General features: G+C 38.9%; 1 protein-coding gene and 1 non-coding gene across 2 annotated transcripts; one reads left to right on the forward strand and one right to left on the reverse strand.

The window, feature by feature from the left end:
* Positions 1 to 6,611: 6,611 nt before the first annotated feature.
* Positions 6,612 to 6,710, reverse strand: LOC133741558 (small nucleolar RNA Z279/snoR105/snoR108). Its single transcript, XR_009862004.1, has one exon. It is a non-coding gene; the product is annotated as a small nucleolar RNA Z279/snoR105/snoR108 (small nucleolar RNA).
* Positions 6,711 to 12,512: 5,802 nt separating this feature from the next.
* Positions 12,513 to 15,431, forward strand: LOC133738628 (uncharacterized). The gene is made up of 3 exons (XM_062166203.1): positions 12,513 to 13,297; positions 13,902 to 14,249; positions 14,354 to 15,431. Exons 1-3 carry the CDS (start codon positions 12,857 to 12,859, stop codon positions 14,984 to 14,986), a joined length of 1,422 nt encoding a protein of 473 aa, XP_062022187.1. The 5' UTR covers positions 12,513 to 12,856; the 3' UTR covers positions 14,987 to 15,431.
* Positions 15,432 to 15,631: the final 200 nt, after the last annotated feature.

Genomic DNA, 15,631 nt, shown 5'->3' on the forward strand with positions numbered 1-15,631 from the left:
CCATGCTAAAACATTAATTAAGTTGGTGCATGCCCACGGTATAGTCAAAATAAATAAAAGAAGGCTACTATGTATCACAATTTGATGACATTCATTATTATTATTTATGACGCATTTTACTTTGGTATTACATCCATTTATTAATAAATGATCGGGGGTTAATCTTCCAACAATTTATTTAGGGAAAAATGTACCAACAGTGTCTGGAGACTCTGAGGACTGTCAAAATGATACCTGGACTTCTATTTTGTTGTCAATGTTGTACCTATGCCAACTTTCCGTCACGGTGCCGTTAATTCTGACCACGTGTGACGCACGTGGGGTGCAAAATGAGGGCAAAAACAACTTTTTCTCTCCATCAAAATTCATTCAGAATAATTAAAAATTAAAAATAAAAATTGAATAAATTTTTTTGCTTTGTTCTATTACCCAATCCAATACACTCTAACCATGAATCAAAAACTAAAAATCAAAACTTCCCTGACCATGAAATTCAAAGAAACCTATTCATTATGATCTTCTTCAATTTGGATTTGGATTCTTTAGGAATATATTAGAGCTAATTCAAATTTCATTTGGATACCCACTGAATCTCCTCCCGAAACTCCATCGATCTCCAAATCTAGCTTAGCCACCTTTCCTCCTCCACGACCACTCCCACCTTAGTGATAGCGATCAAGATGAAGTATTTGAACCTAGCAATTCTTCATGTTCATCCTCTTAAACCCAGCAAAAATGCCAAAAAAAAAAAAATCCCAGCAATTGTTCATGTTCTTCAACCCATTCATGTTCATCTTCTTAAACCCAGCAAACCCATTTGAGCTTTCGAAAGAAGAACCCATTCCAGGAATTCAGCCTTGGTGGGGCTTGAATTTCTTAACAAATGAAAAAAAAATGGCTCTGCACATCAGCAACATCCATGAACTCCATTCAAGTTTACACACAAATTCAGCAAACCCAACCCAAAAATCAAATTCACGTTTACACACACACAAAAATTCAACAAACCCACAATTTCATGTTTACACAATTTCAGATACCAAAAAACAACCCAGTACCCAGAAGGCCAGAAATCAAAAAGGGTTTAGCTAATTAGCTTTAACAATTTCAATTTGGGTTTTATGAATTGGTTATCAGAACACCTATTTAACATCGGTGATTAGGTATTTATGTGGACTCACTAATCAAGCCATCAAGGGCCAAAGACAGAGCCAGAGGAGGAGGAGAATAAGAGAAGAGATTTGGAGCAGTAGTCGGTGGAGTCACTGATCAAGCCATCAACGCATCGAGGGCCGAAGACAGAGAGGAGAAGAAGAAGAAAAGAAGAAACCTGGAGCTTTAGTTTACTGCTGGAGCTGGAGGCCTGGATCTCGAAGACGGAGAGGAGTAGAAGAAGACGAGAAGAATCGGCGGTGGGGCTTGAGAAAGGGAAAGAGACTTCAAAAAAAAAAATATATATATATATACACCTTTTTTTTTTTTCCGGCCCAAAAATCTCGGTAGGGCTTGAGCCCTACCGGAACATGGCTGGATCCGCCCCTGGTTGTTGTGGGAGGAATCGGCGAGAGAAGACGAGAGTGGTTGATCGAGGGGAGAGGAAGAAGACGAGAGGTGGAGGGGTAAAAAAAATTAATTAAAAGAATTAAAGGTAAATAGATCCTTTTTATTAAAAATATTTAAAATGTTTTTACCAAAAAAATATATTTAAAATGTCAGTTATATGGGCAAATCAGTCTTTTTACCTTCATTTTGTACCTCACGTGCCTCACATGTGGTAAATTTAACGGAGCCGTGATGGAAACTTGACGTGGGTACAACATTGACAACAAAATAGAAGTCCAGGTATCACATTGATACGTTTGAAAGTCCAGGTATCATTTTGACAGTCCTTAGAGTCTCCAGACACTGTTGGTGCATTTTTCCCATTTATTTACTTTTAAGTTTAAGAAATTATTTTGTAGTTTCTGACCACAACATAACATCAATAACATAGTACGTAATCCAAGTTAATAACATTCAAGCACGTGTGTTAAACACATGACGATCATACATGCTCCTTGTAATCTAATATCTGAATTTTATCACACCGATTAGGCAAAGAAACCTATAAAAACTAATTAGCTTACATGATTATGTGGTGATTCGAGAGTACCTAATAATTTGTTTCTAGATTGGTATATTGTTACAAATACGTAGAACTTAAACTAGAAGACGTGTTAAATTTCCCATCTCATAATCCTAGCTGAACATGAACATTGTTAATTAGCATTATATATAGTAGGGCTGGGCGTCCGGACCCGAAAGACCGAGGGCCCGACCCGAACCGAGTGAAAAAGCCCGAATCGGTTCGGTTTTAGAATGGAAATTTTCGGTTCGATCTAAAGCCCGACCCGAATTGAAATTTTTGGTTCGGTCTCGGGTTCCATATTTTCAGGGCCCGAAAGCCCGAACCGACCCGATTACTGTAGCATTTGCCACATGTCAGTCCATGATTGGGTGTTATAATAATAAGTTAAATATAAAAAAAAATATATAAACAAGTGAACAACCCTACTCGGCTACTCCTAAGGACCGAGGCCTTTACTCTTTAGTCCAGCCCTATCCACTCTCCAAGTCTCCAGTCTCGAGTACTCCCTCTCTTTGCCGTCGTCGCGTCAATACTCGATACCGTCGAATCGTCGATACTCCCTCAGCCTCCCTCTCTTTGCCGTCGATCAATCTCAGATTCTCAGCCCCAAATCTCAGTCTCAACCTCTCTCTCCAGTCTCGATCTGACGATCTCCAGTCTCAACCTCTCTCTCCAGTCTCTCTCTCTCCACCACATCGTCCACTGCTCCCTCGACGTCGTCGACGAGCGAGGTAAATTTACCGATCTGGGTTTGTCTTTACTTTTTCATATATCGCATCCATTGCTGCTCCCCAGCAAGGTTTTACTTGGAAGCCCATTTTTTTTTTTTTTTTTTTGAAGAATTTAGACTTGGAATTACAAATGCAATTCTGGGTTCTGTTCATTTGGTCTTAATTGGGTATTGTTGAGGGTGAATTTGGATCATATTTGAATTGAATATGTGTATTTCAGTGTGAATTTATATGGGTTTATGTGTGTGTGTCTGGGGTTTTGTGTGTGTTCTATGGAATTGGATTTACTTTCATCCTTAACTAGAAAAGCTGTTGAAATCTTGCTTATCATTATTGTAATAATTTGTGTGGTTATTAGCGGAACTGGTTGGAACAGGCACAGTTTCAGTTGAGCTAAATGCTATGAAGTTTGAGTCACGATTTTGCTTGTTATCATATCATTTCTGTTGGAAATTGAGTTTTAAGTTTTGTGTTGATTTCGTGTGGGTATGTTGGTTTGAGTTTTTGGTTATGTGTTTTTGATCAAATTGATGCAGAAAAACGTAAATGAAGCGGTTCATAAACTTAAAGCGCAAGGAATTGAAGCTTTGGGAGTCGTCTGTCACGTGTCTAATGAGCAGCAAAGGAAGAATCTGATAGACAAGACTGTGCAGGTTTATGCATTTAGTTAATGTTATGCAATCTGCCCCAGTTTTTGTTTAAAACTGTCAACTGTGCGTTTATGCATTTAGTTAGCACAAAAGGGTGCGTTTATGCATTTAAAACTGTGCGTTTATGCTTTTTTGTTCTTCTCTGCATTTTGGTGTTTGAGCTTTATGTTTGTGCTGAGAAAGTAGTAAAGAGCTTAATGTATAATCTGCCTATTTGCCTAATGTTCTGCATTTCTGTTGGTTAGTGATGAACTGATGATATTGGATTCATGGATTGTTCTTCTTTTTGGAGTTATGATTCAAGTAGAACTAATGAGTCGGAGGATTTCGAAATCCTGTTTAAAGAAATATAACTTGTTTTTCAGAATGTATAGGAAATTTCTGGGCAAGGTTGGTCCCTTTTACAGACATCAGATATCATTTTAGAGTATAAAGTATTAGCCCCATTTCTTGATTTATATATAATCCTTAGTTGCTTCTAATCAATATTCCCAGTTACTCGTGGAAGATGGTTATTGTGATGCTAATATGAAATGAATATGTAAGAACAAAAGTCATTTCCAGTATATATATGTCCTTGGATAAGATCAATAAGATATGCCTAGTTTTACCAGGAAATTGTGTCTGGATGAGGTGGCTAACCAGAAAGTCTACTGCGCTTAGTATTAAAATTAGAGTGCTTCATTTTTATACACATAACTATCTTAACTGGGTTTCTCAGTTACTTTTTCTGTTTCTCTCTTCAACTTTGTAAATTGATCAGCTTTGAAATGTGAATGCAGAGCTGCAAGTTGGAGTTGTCATGGAGTTCTAGACCTGTTGAGCATGGGAGCCGGCGGAGCAGCAATTTGTGATTTTGTGCAAAACGGGAGGATTGTGTTCATGTTTCTGTTGCAGTTGTAGTACCATTCAAACTTTGAATTTCAAATTATTGAACACATAGTTGAAATGATTGAATAAGTTGGATTGTTTTCTGTTGGACAATGGACAATGGACAATGTATTTGTGAGTTTGTGTTGTAAACTATATAAATTTGTAATAATGCATGATTACTGTTATGTTAATGAGATAATTGGATATGCATTCTAGTCTTCCAGGTACCAAAATGAGTGGCAAATGACAGGGTGCAGAATTGTATTTGGAAAACAGGGAAAACTGGCAAACATTCTTGAACTGGAAATTGGGCCCGAAAAAAGCCCGAAAAGCCCGAAAGCCTGAACCGGCCCGAACTGGTTCGGTTTCTGTCGATTTTCATTTCGAAAAAAGCCCGAACCGGCCCGAACCGATATTCTCGGTCTCGGTCTCGGTTTTACTGATTTTCGGGCCCGGCCCGACCCGAGCCCAAGCCTAATATATAGGAAACTATGGACTCAAAGCACGAGTTCAAGATAGAAAAAGAAAAGGCTTCAAGCTACCATTGCTTTAGTGCAAATACGCAATGCTCATATGGTACCGTCCATCTAAGGAGGTTGGATACTTGGGTTGGTCGGCCCCGTTTCTTTTTTTACTTTTAAAAATGTAGTATGCTCTGTCATGTAAAAACTTCCCCATTAGGCTATTACCCTCACAGCAAGCCAAACTTCTTGCCAGCCCTAATAGCATCTTTAACGGAAATGTGAACCGTTAAATTATAGATCAACTTGTGATTAAAGTTTGTTTAATAATGAGGATTAGTTGGTCGACTAAAGTCTTAATGGATTTGTGGTTAAAGCAAGTCGCAAACTTAGTTGGCATGAGGTTGACCCATAAATATTGCAATGCAAAATAATAGAACACGTTCGATCTCTTGCCTAATATTCGACATACATATATTATCACACTGTGAATCAGAATCACAAATCGTCTTATCACGAAACCAATTAGAGTGAATGATGTTTGTAACTTTGCAAGGAAGATATATGGAAGGTGTAATACCTCATCTACACGGTTTTTAAAACGTGTGGGCCAAGTGGTCTATGCTCTTAAGGCAAGGTATGCATCATTATCAAATTAAATTGATACCTGAAGTTTGAAGAAGCTATAGTCCAAACCATTAACCAAGATAAGGCCTCTCCGGGGGAAAGTTTTTCAATCTTGCCCACTCACACAATGGCCCAACTAGCCAACTAGGGCTTAATTAAACACCATCCATCTGCTTTAAAGAAAAAAATTTTAAAAAAACTATTCATTGGTTTACCAACAAAAATTTGGTTATGACACAATCTTGTTATTCTTGATCGGTACAGTTAACGAGATCGCCTGGTTTCCCTCATGTTTGTCCTGTTTCTTATTTTTTGATTGGTATAGTTATTGAGTTATTCTTATTTCTTTCTCAAAGAGTTAGGTCTTATGTCTCATTCTCGTTGATTGTATTTTTTATTTTCTTATTTAATAAAATATCAATGGAGGTGTAGCCAAAAAAAAAAATCACACTATTCAATCTTGGGTGATTGGTATCTGGCTCCAATTCCAGCTAAGTTTTAGTGTGTCTTTTCCATGACAAGATTGAAAAGAAAGAAAAAGTTCAATTCGAGAAATCAATTTCATTTTCCAAACTCATGTTGCATACTGAGAACAATGGTGAAAGGTTGCTTTCGTTGCCAGTTTGCCACAGCTTCCATGTGAGACTGAAAGGAATGACTCTACCACCCAAAATTGGACGATGTGTGGTGCTCCAATTTGGGTTTTGGGATAGAAAATGGCTCTTTCAAATAAAACCATATTGAGCTTTACTATTCATATTTGGGCTTTAATGATTATATGTATTTGAGAGTGGGCTCACTTATGGCTTGGAAATAAACTGTCCATAACTCGTTTGGTGGTCTCATGATCTGGAGATTTGTATGAGCCCAAAAGAGAAAAATGTATTTTCTGAATCATTCTGGGCCCAGTCCACAAGTTTCCTCGGCGAGAAATTTTGATGTTGATGTTCACCAATATTCCATTTCAATCAAAGATTTTGTTTTGTTTTTTTTTTTTTAATTCTAATTTCCCGGAAACAAAAGCCTTTCCCATAAATTTATGAGTTTGATTGTTGTATGTAAAAGAAGTATCCACTTAATTTCAATACGCTTAATTTTAATTTTGAAGAGCAGACAAAATTTTAAACTGATTTAAAAAGTTGGGATCAGATGGTTAAGATGGGGGTGCCCAATTGTCGTAACCAGGCATGAGCGGACACCCATCTCGCACAATGCAAGTATTGACCACTCATCACATCCCGTTTCTGCCTGAAGGATCATGGGTAGTGAAGTCCAACCCTTGCAATTTTATAATAAGCAGTTTGACCCGTGCTTCACCTTGTTCTGGATGTGGGACTTGCTGCCCACTGTCCTTAATTTTCCAATTAAGCACATGCTGGCAATCACTTTAAACAGCTCTCTACTGTGTTTAACAAGATCTACAACATTGAATATTTCATTGTTGTGTGTTCCATTAAAAAAGGTGAGAATGAATGCAATCTTAAAACAAGATATTAGTGCATCAGGGAAGAAGATTGAAACTTAGACCCAAGGTTTCTTCATGAACAAGCTTAAAAAGTTGTACCTTAGTATATACTATCATTCGATACGCCTTATAATCCATCTAAGATACAATCCCCAATTACTGATTTTTATTGGAACTAAGAAGGTTTCGGGAATACCTGACTTTAAAATTCTTCTGTGTCCTTCATTGGATGCAGACTACATGCAATGAGGCTAGGTAGTGTTGAATACATGGTTTTGGACTTTTTCTTTCTTTGTTTTGTTAGATAAAAGCATTGAGAACACTGAGGGGGTTGAGCATTATCTCACACACTTGAGCTAGCATTGTTGATCGATGTCCTATCTCAAGAGTAAGAGCATCGGTCACAAAATTTGTCTCTCGGAACACATGTTTGAACGAAATGTGTTGGAATGAATCTCTAAGCAGATCGAAGAATGCATGTTGACTAAGGTCGAAACTCTCCGAGGAACTGAGCAACTCCCATTTAGACAGTCAATGAGGCAAGGCCGCAAGGCAATCAAAGGCATGAGCCTCACAACTATAGACTTGGCTTCCTAAATTATTTGAACCAAAAGTCCATAACTAATAGGAGTTCCAGTAGAATCTCTGATAATGAAACCTTGGTCTCGGACTTGTTGCTGTTACTTTGTGTGTTTTCAATCTTGTTTTACTTTCCCATTTGCTGTCTGATCTCATTTTAACTATAGCCTCGTAATGAACTGGTGAAACCTGAGTTCTTGCTTTGGAGCTGCAAGCCAGAATTGATCAAATGTCTGTACGAACTCACCAGCCGTCTAGAATCAACATTGGATGCTTGAAAAGATTATAGAACGAACTCTGTGGTTTGGTACCATCCATATCAGTTGAGGGACCCTTCTAACTAGGGGTGTAGAGTGAGACTTTACCATAGTGAACAAACTAAGAAAACCACATCCTATCGAACAAAGCTCGACTATTCACACGCTAGTCACTTTAATAAGCCTCAAATTTCAACACTCTTCAGGTTAACAGATTTGAGCAAAAACAAAAATCAAACCAGTTTCATTTTAGTTTTCTCCCTTTTGCTTCCCCTGGTAGAACATATGATTGACTTTTCCAAACAAAACGAATCGGAGAAACATCAATGTCAATTACGTATGTGATATGTTACAGGAGAACAGAATTTCTAGTTCCCAATCAATGCGTTTTAAGCGGAAATGCCTTTGAAGCCAAAGTCAGTGGTTTCAACTTTCAACTTAAACTATAGAATTAATTGAGAAGTTTAATTAGAATACCAGAAAATGAATGAAGTTTTAGGTCCGTGATTGGCGACGTGATTGAGTGCTCACGAAGCATGTGTTTCAAGTGGTGGGTGCTCTTTTAGAATCATATCCAAGTGGAGAACACTTTGCCATTGTCGCTATCAAACCAATCAACGACTATAAATTTATGATAAGGTCCCCCAACTTATGATAAGTCAAATCTTTGTAATTAGGATAGGCTCCCAATCAACTCGGTAAATTTGCAATTAACCAGGAAAAAAGAAGAAGATACTCAAGATAGGGATGACTTGGGGAGTCGATAGGAGTGGCAATGGGTTGAATTGTAACTGTCATACATAAAATAAAGGACTAAACAGTTCAGCTTTTGACCATAAAACACTTCCGTCCCTGACCTTCTAATTTCACACGTTTAGTCCATGTACTTCAAAATTTCAGACCAATAGGTCATTGCTGTCTAAAAATCACGGCGAAATGTCTATTATGCCCTCAGTTTTTTTTTTTAATTAATCAATTATTTTATTATTTTTTGGAAAAAGGAATTTTTTTTTTCCCTTTCTTTCTTTCTGTTTGAAAAAAAAGAATAAAAAAAAAAAAGAGAAAGGAATAAATTTATTTATAAAAAAAAGAACTGAGGGCATAATAGACATTTCACCTCGACTTTTAGACGGCAAGGACTTATTGGTCTGAAATTTTGAAGTACAAGGACTAAATGTGTGAAATTAGAAGGTCAGGGACTGAAGTGTTTTATGGTCAAAAGCTCAATGACTAAACAGTATTTAGTCCTAAAATAAATCACTTTAAGTTCGAAAAGTTTGGGTGAGACAGCTATTCGCATCTGTATTGAAAAAATTGAAATACGTTCAATTTAAATCGTCACATTCTGTCAAACATATACTATATCATTATTAGTGATTACTCAATGCAGATGGTTATGATCCCACAATTTTATTGGAATAAGAAACCATACGAGCATAAAACCAAACCCTGACTTGGGTAAGATAATTCACCAACATCAACCACATGCAGTAAAAACTTGATATATTTTGAGGTGAAAAAGCTCTATATAGATAAGGGCACACGACAAATTACTAAACCATGTATGCATCAAGTTTGAAAGATATTAGTCATGGCTAGCTTCTCCGGTCTATCAATGCATGAGATGGACCGAGAAAATCTATCAAACGGTCCCATGAATTGAAGAACCAAGACTTGACAAGGGCTTTCAAATCTCCAACCACCACGATTTGTCTTTGTGTCTCCATACCCTACTCATATCAATGGTCCATCCTATGTAACTGAATTTTCAATAGGGGTTTATATTTTGGGTCCTTGACCCAAAGCACCAAAATTGATAAAAAGCATCCCACTTACCCCAGCAAGAGATTTTTATTCCCACCAAACCGTTTTAAAATAAAATGACGATATTACCCTCAACCCAATTAAAAAACTACCATCTGCCACTCATCATCCTTCTCTCTCTCTCTCTCTCTCTCTCCTCCCTCTCTCTGTGACGGTGAAGCTCTCTCTCTCTCTCTCGCGACCAGCGCTCCCATCCCTCTCCGATCCGGCGATATCTCTCTCTCTCTCTGTAGACCGGCGGCAACAGGAAGCGGAGTCCGGCCATCTCTAATCCAAACGTCCGGCCATGGCTGCGACTTGTAAGAACGTCCGACCATGGCTATTCCGGTGTTTTCAAGTAGCGCACGAAGCCATCTCCGATCCAAACGTCCGGCCATGGCTGTTCTGGTGTTTCCAAGTAGCGCACGAAGCACACGAAGCTGTGCCCAGCATGATCCAGTCGCCAGAGCTTCCAACCGGCGGAGATGGTGTCGTCGAGGAGGAGGTCAAGGTCGCGCAATCAGATCGGGTTTCGAGGGGGCTTTGGGCTTGAGCTCCCGGAGGACGTCAGCGACATCATCCACGACGCCTGCCTCGCCGGAAGACTACTTCCGGTCCCGGGTCTACAACCATAAAGATGGGAGCAGAGAACATGGGTGCCCAGATCATTTCTGGGTGCCCAATCAGATTTTTTTTTTTTTTTTTAAGTAACGGGACAGAAGGAAAGGAAAAAAAGTTTTAAATGTATATTAGGGGCCAATAGACGTCTATTGGAGGGCAATAGATTTTTTTTAATTGATATAATCTCTTCGTTTTTTTTTAATCAAAGTTTTTTTGTCTAATTTTAGGAAAATTAGTTCCCATTCTGGCTACCGAAAGTTCTATTGGAGGGCAATAGACGTCTATTGGGGGGCAATACATGACTGATAGTCGTCTATTGGGGGGCAATACATGGTTGATAGTCGTCTATTGGGGGGAAATAGACGTCTATTGGGGGCAAAAAAAACTTTTCCGGTGAGATTTTCAGCAAATTCTGGTGGGCGGCAGTAGGTGACCGGAATCCGGCGACCGGTGACCGGATTCCGGCGAAAGTTAGCCGGATTCAGGCTACCGGGCTCCGGCGAAGTCTCCTATGGTTTCTCTCTTTTCCATTTTCTCTCTCTCTCTCTAAGTAACAAAGGGGTGAGGGTAAAATGGTATTAAAAAAAATAAAAAAATAAAAAAAAAATCTTAATGGGGTATTAGGGAAGACCTCCTTAGAGTGTTTTGGGTAAGAGAGAATTAAAAAAACTTAATGAGGTAAGTGGGAAAAAAATATCTAAAAATAGGGTAAATGGACAAAAACCCTTATATTTTCTTATGGTTCGGTAATTAACCATACAAGAAATAATAATTCCAAATTAAAAACCTAAATGTGAACTAAATGCTTTAAATGATGAGGGGTAATCCCCATTAGTTATTTATATGGGGAATAAGTTCACATAGTTGTTATTTAGATTCTACGTAACCTGCAGTTATGTTTTCATACTAAAATATTTTGATTTAATATGATCTGTCAAATAAAATGAATAGTTTTCTTAATAAAAAATAAATAAATCCAAATAAAATTGTAAATTTCAATTTTTCTTTGTGTAATCTTTGACTCTTTTTCCTTCAAGATTACGTATGTTACCCAACACAAAAGACTTGGAAGAAAAAGAGTAAATTAAAGATTGATTTTTTACCATATTCTTAAGCAATCAACCTGCGAACCAAATTACCAAATAGTATAATTAGGCATGGAAAGCTCTGTTTTCTCACCATGATCCTTGGCAAAAGGTTTAGCTTGAGCAACCAAAACTTTTGCACCTTTTAATGATCTTTGATGGGTCATTAATTTTCGTTAAACAACACTTCTCAATTCTCATCATGATAGATACGCATTCTTTGTTTTTGGAATCATGCTAATTAGCAAAGCACGCAGCACGCTCATAATAAAATAGAACAGACATCAATTGTGTTCATCATCGATCTCTCTTATCTATTTCTTTCTTTTATTCTTCTTTTTAAATTCCAATATCAACAAGAAGCCAACGACTAAAAGATCTGATCATGAATTGCCGTGTTGACCGTACCCCAAGACACACTTGACCGTTGTTAAAATGGCGCCAAACCCAACAGCCCCCGTCTCTGAGTCTCTCTCTCTCTCTGCCATTCTATATTATAGGTCACGAGAAAGATTTTTCACCCAATCTCCCAGTTTCAATCTCCAGAAATCAAAAAGGTTTTGAAAGAAAATGATTGTCAGAGCGTCGTCGTATTATAGCAACCCTACAACACTAGAAGCTAGGGTCTATTGTCCCCAGGAAGAAGAAGGCACCAAATGAGAAAGGTCGATATGACCAACCCTGCTCCTTTCTTGGCCGGTTGGCCAATCCACCACCTAAACAAAGAAAAAAAAGATAAAGTGAAACTGAGAGTGAAATACAACCCAATTCTCCTCACCAAATTAAAGATTAATGCAAACCATTTTGCATTAGATGCTTGCTAAGTTATGGCCTTAATTAGCTCTGTTTGGTTTTACCTTGTTTTTACTATAATTCTGACCGGTTACCTTGCTTCATGAGCTATCAGTATATTACTAAATTTCGAGTTCCAGTATCCACTATCTGACAACACTAATAAATGTCGAGGATAATGCACCGCCTAATTAAATTTTCCTCAAGTCATATGCCATTTTAGATAAATCAAACTTATGGACTAAGCTACCAAAAAATACTAAATGGCATCATTTTTCTTCATGTATTTAGACATTATAAAAGAAAGTAATCTCTTTCGCATGTATTGTAAGCAAGAGAGTGTATTTAAGGCTGAGATCTTCTTTGTGTTTTGTGAGGAGAATTTTCGTAATTGCGATTGGGTCATAAATAAATTCTATTGTGTGATGGAGACTAAATAAATAGAAAGAGGAAAGAAAAGGAGAGGCGCAGAATCAGGAAAAAAAAAAAAGAGAGGCGCAGACTTCAGGCAGCTCTGTGCTTGTCTCTCGCGGCAAATTTATCTCTCATTTCTTTAATCATTTTTTGTTTTTCTCTCTTTCTCTCTCTCGGTCCTCAAAAATCAAAAAGCTCTCTGCTTTAGTTTGTATCACCAAAGCCTAGCTTTGTTCTCACTGTCTCTCATCACTTTTGCTTTCCATTGCTTCAAAACCCACAAACCATCACAACCTCAAAGATTGCTGCTTTTCTTTGTTTCTTATTTTCCTGAGAGCCCAAATCTTCAGTTCAGTGGCAGAGTCGTAAAATGGAGAGGAAGCAGGGGTTCTTTTCGGCGCTGAAGGAGGATGTGGTGAGGGGTCTGTCGCCGTCGAGGTCGAGGTCGAAGAGTCCGGCGAGGAGTGGGTCCCCAATGTCGGCTCTGCTGCGTCGCAGGAGGAGGCACCACGTGGCGGAGCAGCTCATGGTAGCGAGATCCGGGGGGCTGAGGCCGCCGGCGGAGGCGCTGTCGCCGTTGAAGGAAGGCCCGGATGGGACGGACGGCGAGGATGATTCCAAGATGGAGGGCAAGTGGGGCCACTGGATGAAGGGCCAGCTGTGCAGGGCTCCCGCCGTGGCGTGCTCCTCGTCGGCGTACAAGAGGTCGGATCTGAGGCTCTTGCTTGGGGTTTTGGGTGCACCCTTGGGACCTGTGCACGTTAGCACAGTCGATTCCTTCCCTCATCTCAGTATTAAGGACACCCCCATTGTAAGTCCCTCTCAGTTTTTCATGTGTCATATTTACTGCAATTTAAGTCTTGTTTTTTTTTTTCTTCTACTTGTTGAGAAGTATTATGGTCCAAATTTGGGTATAAATTTATGAACTTTGGGAGTTTTGAAGATTAATGCCTCAGATCAACAAAATGGTCATGCATGTTTATGTTGATCTGTGAAAGTTGGTGGGAGTGTTGATTGTTTCCTGGAGATTTTGTTCAGAGTGAGTTGCTTTAGTTTCACGCATGCTGGGTTACCAAAGGAAAAAGTAAAAAAGAAAAGATGGTAAAAGAAGCAAACCTCATTGGAATCGAGCACTGCGTGTCCTCTTTTTTCATTTTTACTCACATACCCCTCTTGAAAATAAAAAATTGAACCCATTTGCAGTTGTCGATTTCTGTTTGACTTTTCTTTTTAGACAAGTAATAGTGCTTGTAGAATGTATGGGAGGAACTAGGAAGTAACTGCTGCTGGAATTGCTGAATTTTATGCCTTTTATAGGTGTTGCGTTGTAATGTGTAATCTAAGTTTTTGATACCTAGTGTCTGAAGATTCATTTCCAGTTTGATTATACCTGATTTTGTGGAACGCTGTTGCAGGAAACTTCGTCTGCTCAGTATATATTGCAGCAATATACAGCAGCGTCTGGGGGGCAAAAGCTTCAGAACTCGATTCACAATGCTTATGCTATGGGAAAGGTTAAGATGGTAGCTTCTGAGTTTGAGACAGCTGGCAAGGTCGTGAAGAACCGCAATTCCTCCAAAGCGGCAGATTCAGGTGGATTTGTCCTGTGGCAGATGCATCCAGATATGTGGTATGTGGAACTTGCCATTGGTGGCAGCAAGGTTCATGCTGGCTGCAATGGAAAGCTTGTCTGGAGGCACACGCCATGGCTTGGTGCACACACTGCTAAAGGGCCTGTTAGACCCTTGCGGCGTGCACTTCAGGTAATTAAAGTTCTGGTCTTTTTGTCATCCACTGTTTGTTCAGCTGAGATTGCTTTTGACATGCATAATATATAATTACTTTGCCTACTCAATTTCTTTTATAGGGACTTGACCCGAGAACCACTGCTAGCATGTTTACCAACTCAAGATGCATTGGTGAAAAGAAGATCAATGGCGAGGATTGCTTCATCCTCAAGCTTTGCACAGATCCTTTAACTTTGAAAGCTAGGAGTGAAGGGCCTGCGGAGATCATAAGGCATGTTTTATTTGGCTACTTCAGCCAGAAAACAGGTCTTCTTATACACTTGGAAGATTCTCATTTGACCCGCATTCAGAACCATGGAGGTGATGCTGTCTACTGGGAGACCACAATCAATTCATTCCTTGATGATTATAGGCCTGTGGAGGGAATTATGATCGCTCACTCAGGGCGTTCAGTAGTTACTCTTTTCAGGTTTGGAGAAACTGCAATGAGCCATACTAAGACTAGGATGGAAGAAGCTTGGACAATTGAGGAAGTGGCATTCAATGTCCCTGGGTTGTCAGTAGACTGTTTTATCCCCCCTGCTGAGCTAAGATTTGCTTCTATGAGTGAAACCAGTGAGCTGCCTCAGGGTCAGGCCATAAAGAACACCATGGCAGCAGCTGCATATCGTTCCAAAGTTGCTGCACTCGAAAAGTCTCATGATGCCAACGTCAGTAATATTGTGTGGAAAATGGGAAACATGGATGTTTAGAAGGACGAAGGCACAAATTTGAAAGGTCTGTAGTTGTAATGGACTGACAATATCAAAGATTCAAAGGTAGGTTGATAAGTTAAAAGCTGGGTCGCAATGCAGAACTCGTGTTGGATCAGTGTACGTCAACCTTGTACATAGAGGACAGTTGTGATCTGTAGATTTTCTCGGGTGCTGGAAAAATTTTGTACCTAACTGGAAGCTATTCTGGAGTCAGGGTGGGGTTTTTGGTGGGATGGTTGAGCTGTCTAAGGGAGCTCATTCAGAAATCAGAATCAATCAGTAATTCAGTATACTGAGATGAGGATTCCATGGAAACACTTCTCTTTAGATTCTTGTATATCTGTGGATGCCTTCACTATGGTACTTGAAGATCTTATGTTGAAATTTGAATTCCTACTATAAAGGCAAGAAATCAAGATTTCAAGTTTTTGCATTCTGTTCATTTATGCTATGATCTCAATTGTTATAGACTTATAGGGCAGTTTGTTAGTGCAGAAATTGTATCTTCTTGTTGGACTTGATTTGTCTTTTTTTTTTTTTTTTTCTCTAAATCTGTTTAGACTACTGAAATTGACTGAAGGCCAAATAATTACGTTTCAAGTATGTTCTTAAGCCAAATTGGAGTAGGATCTGCTCATAGAA

This window comes from Rosa rugosa, chromosome 3 (genome assembly GCF_958449725.1).
Source record: "Rosa rugosa chromosome 3, drRosRugo1.1, whole genome shotgun sequence".
NCBI classification, from domain to species: domain Eukaryota; kingdom Viridiplantae; phylum Streptophyta; class Magnoliopsida; order Rosales; family Rosaceae; genus Rosa; species Rosa rugosa.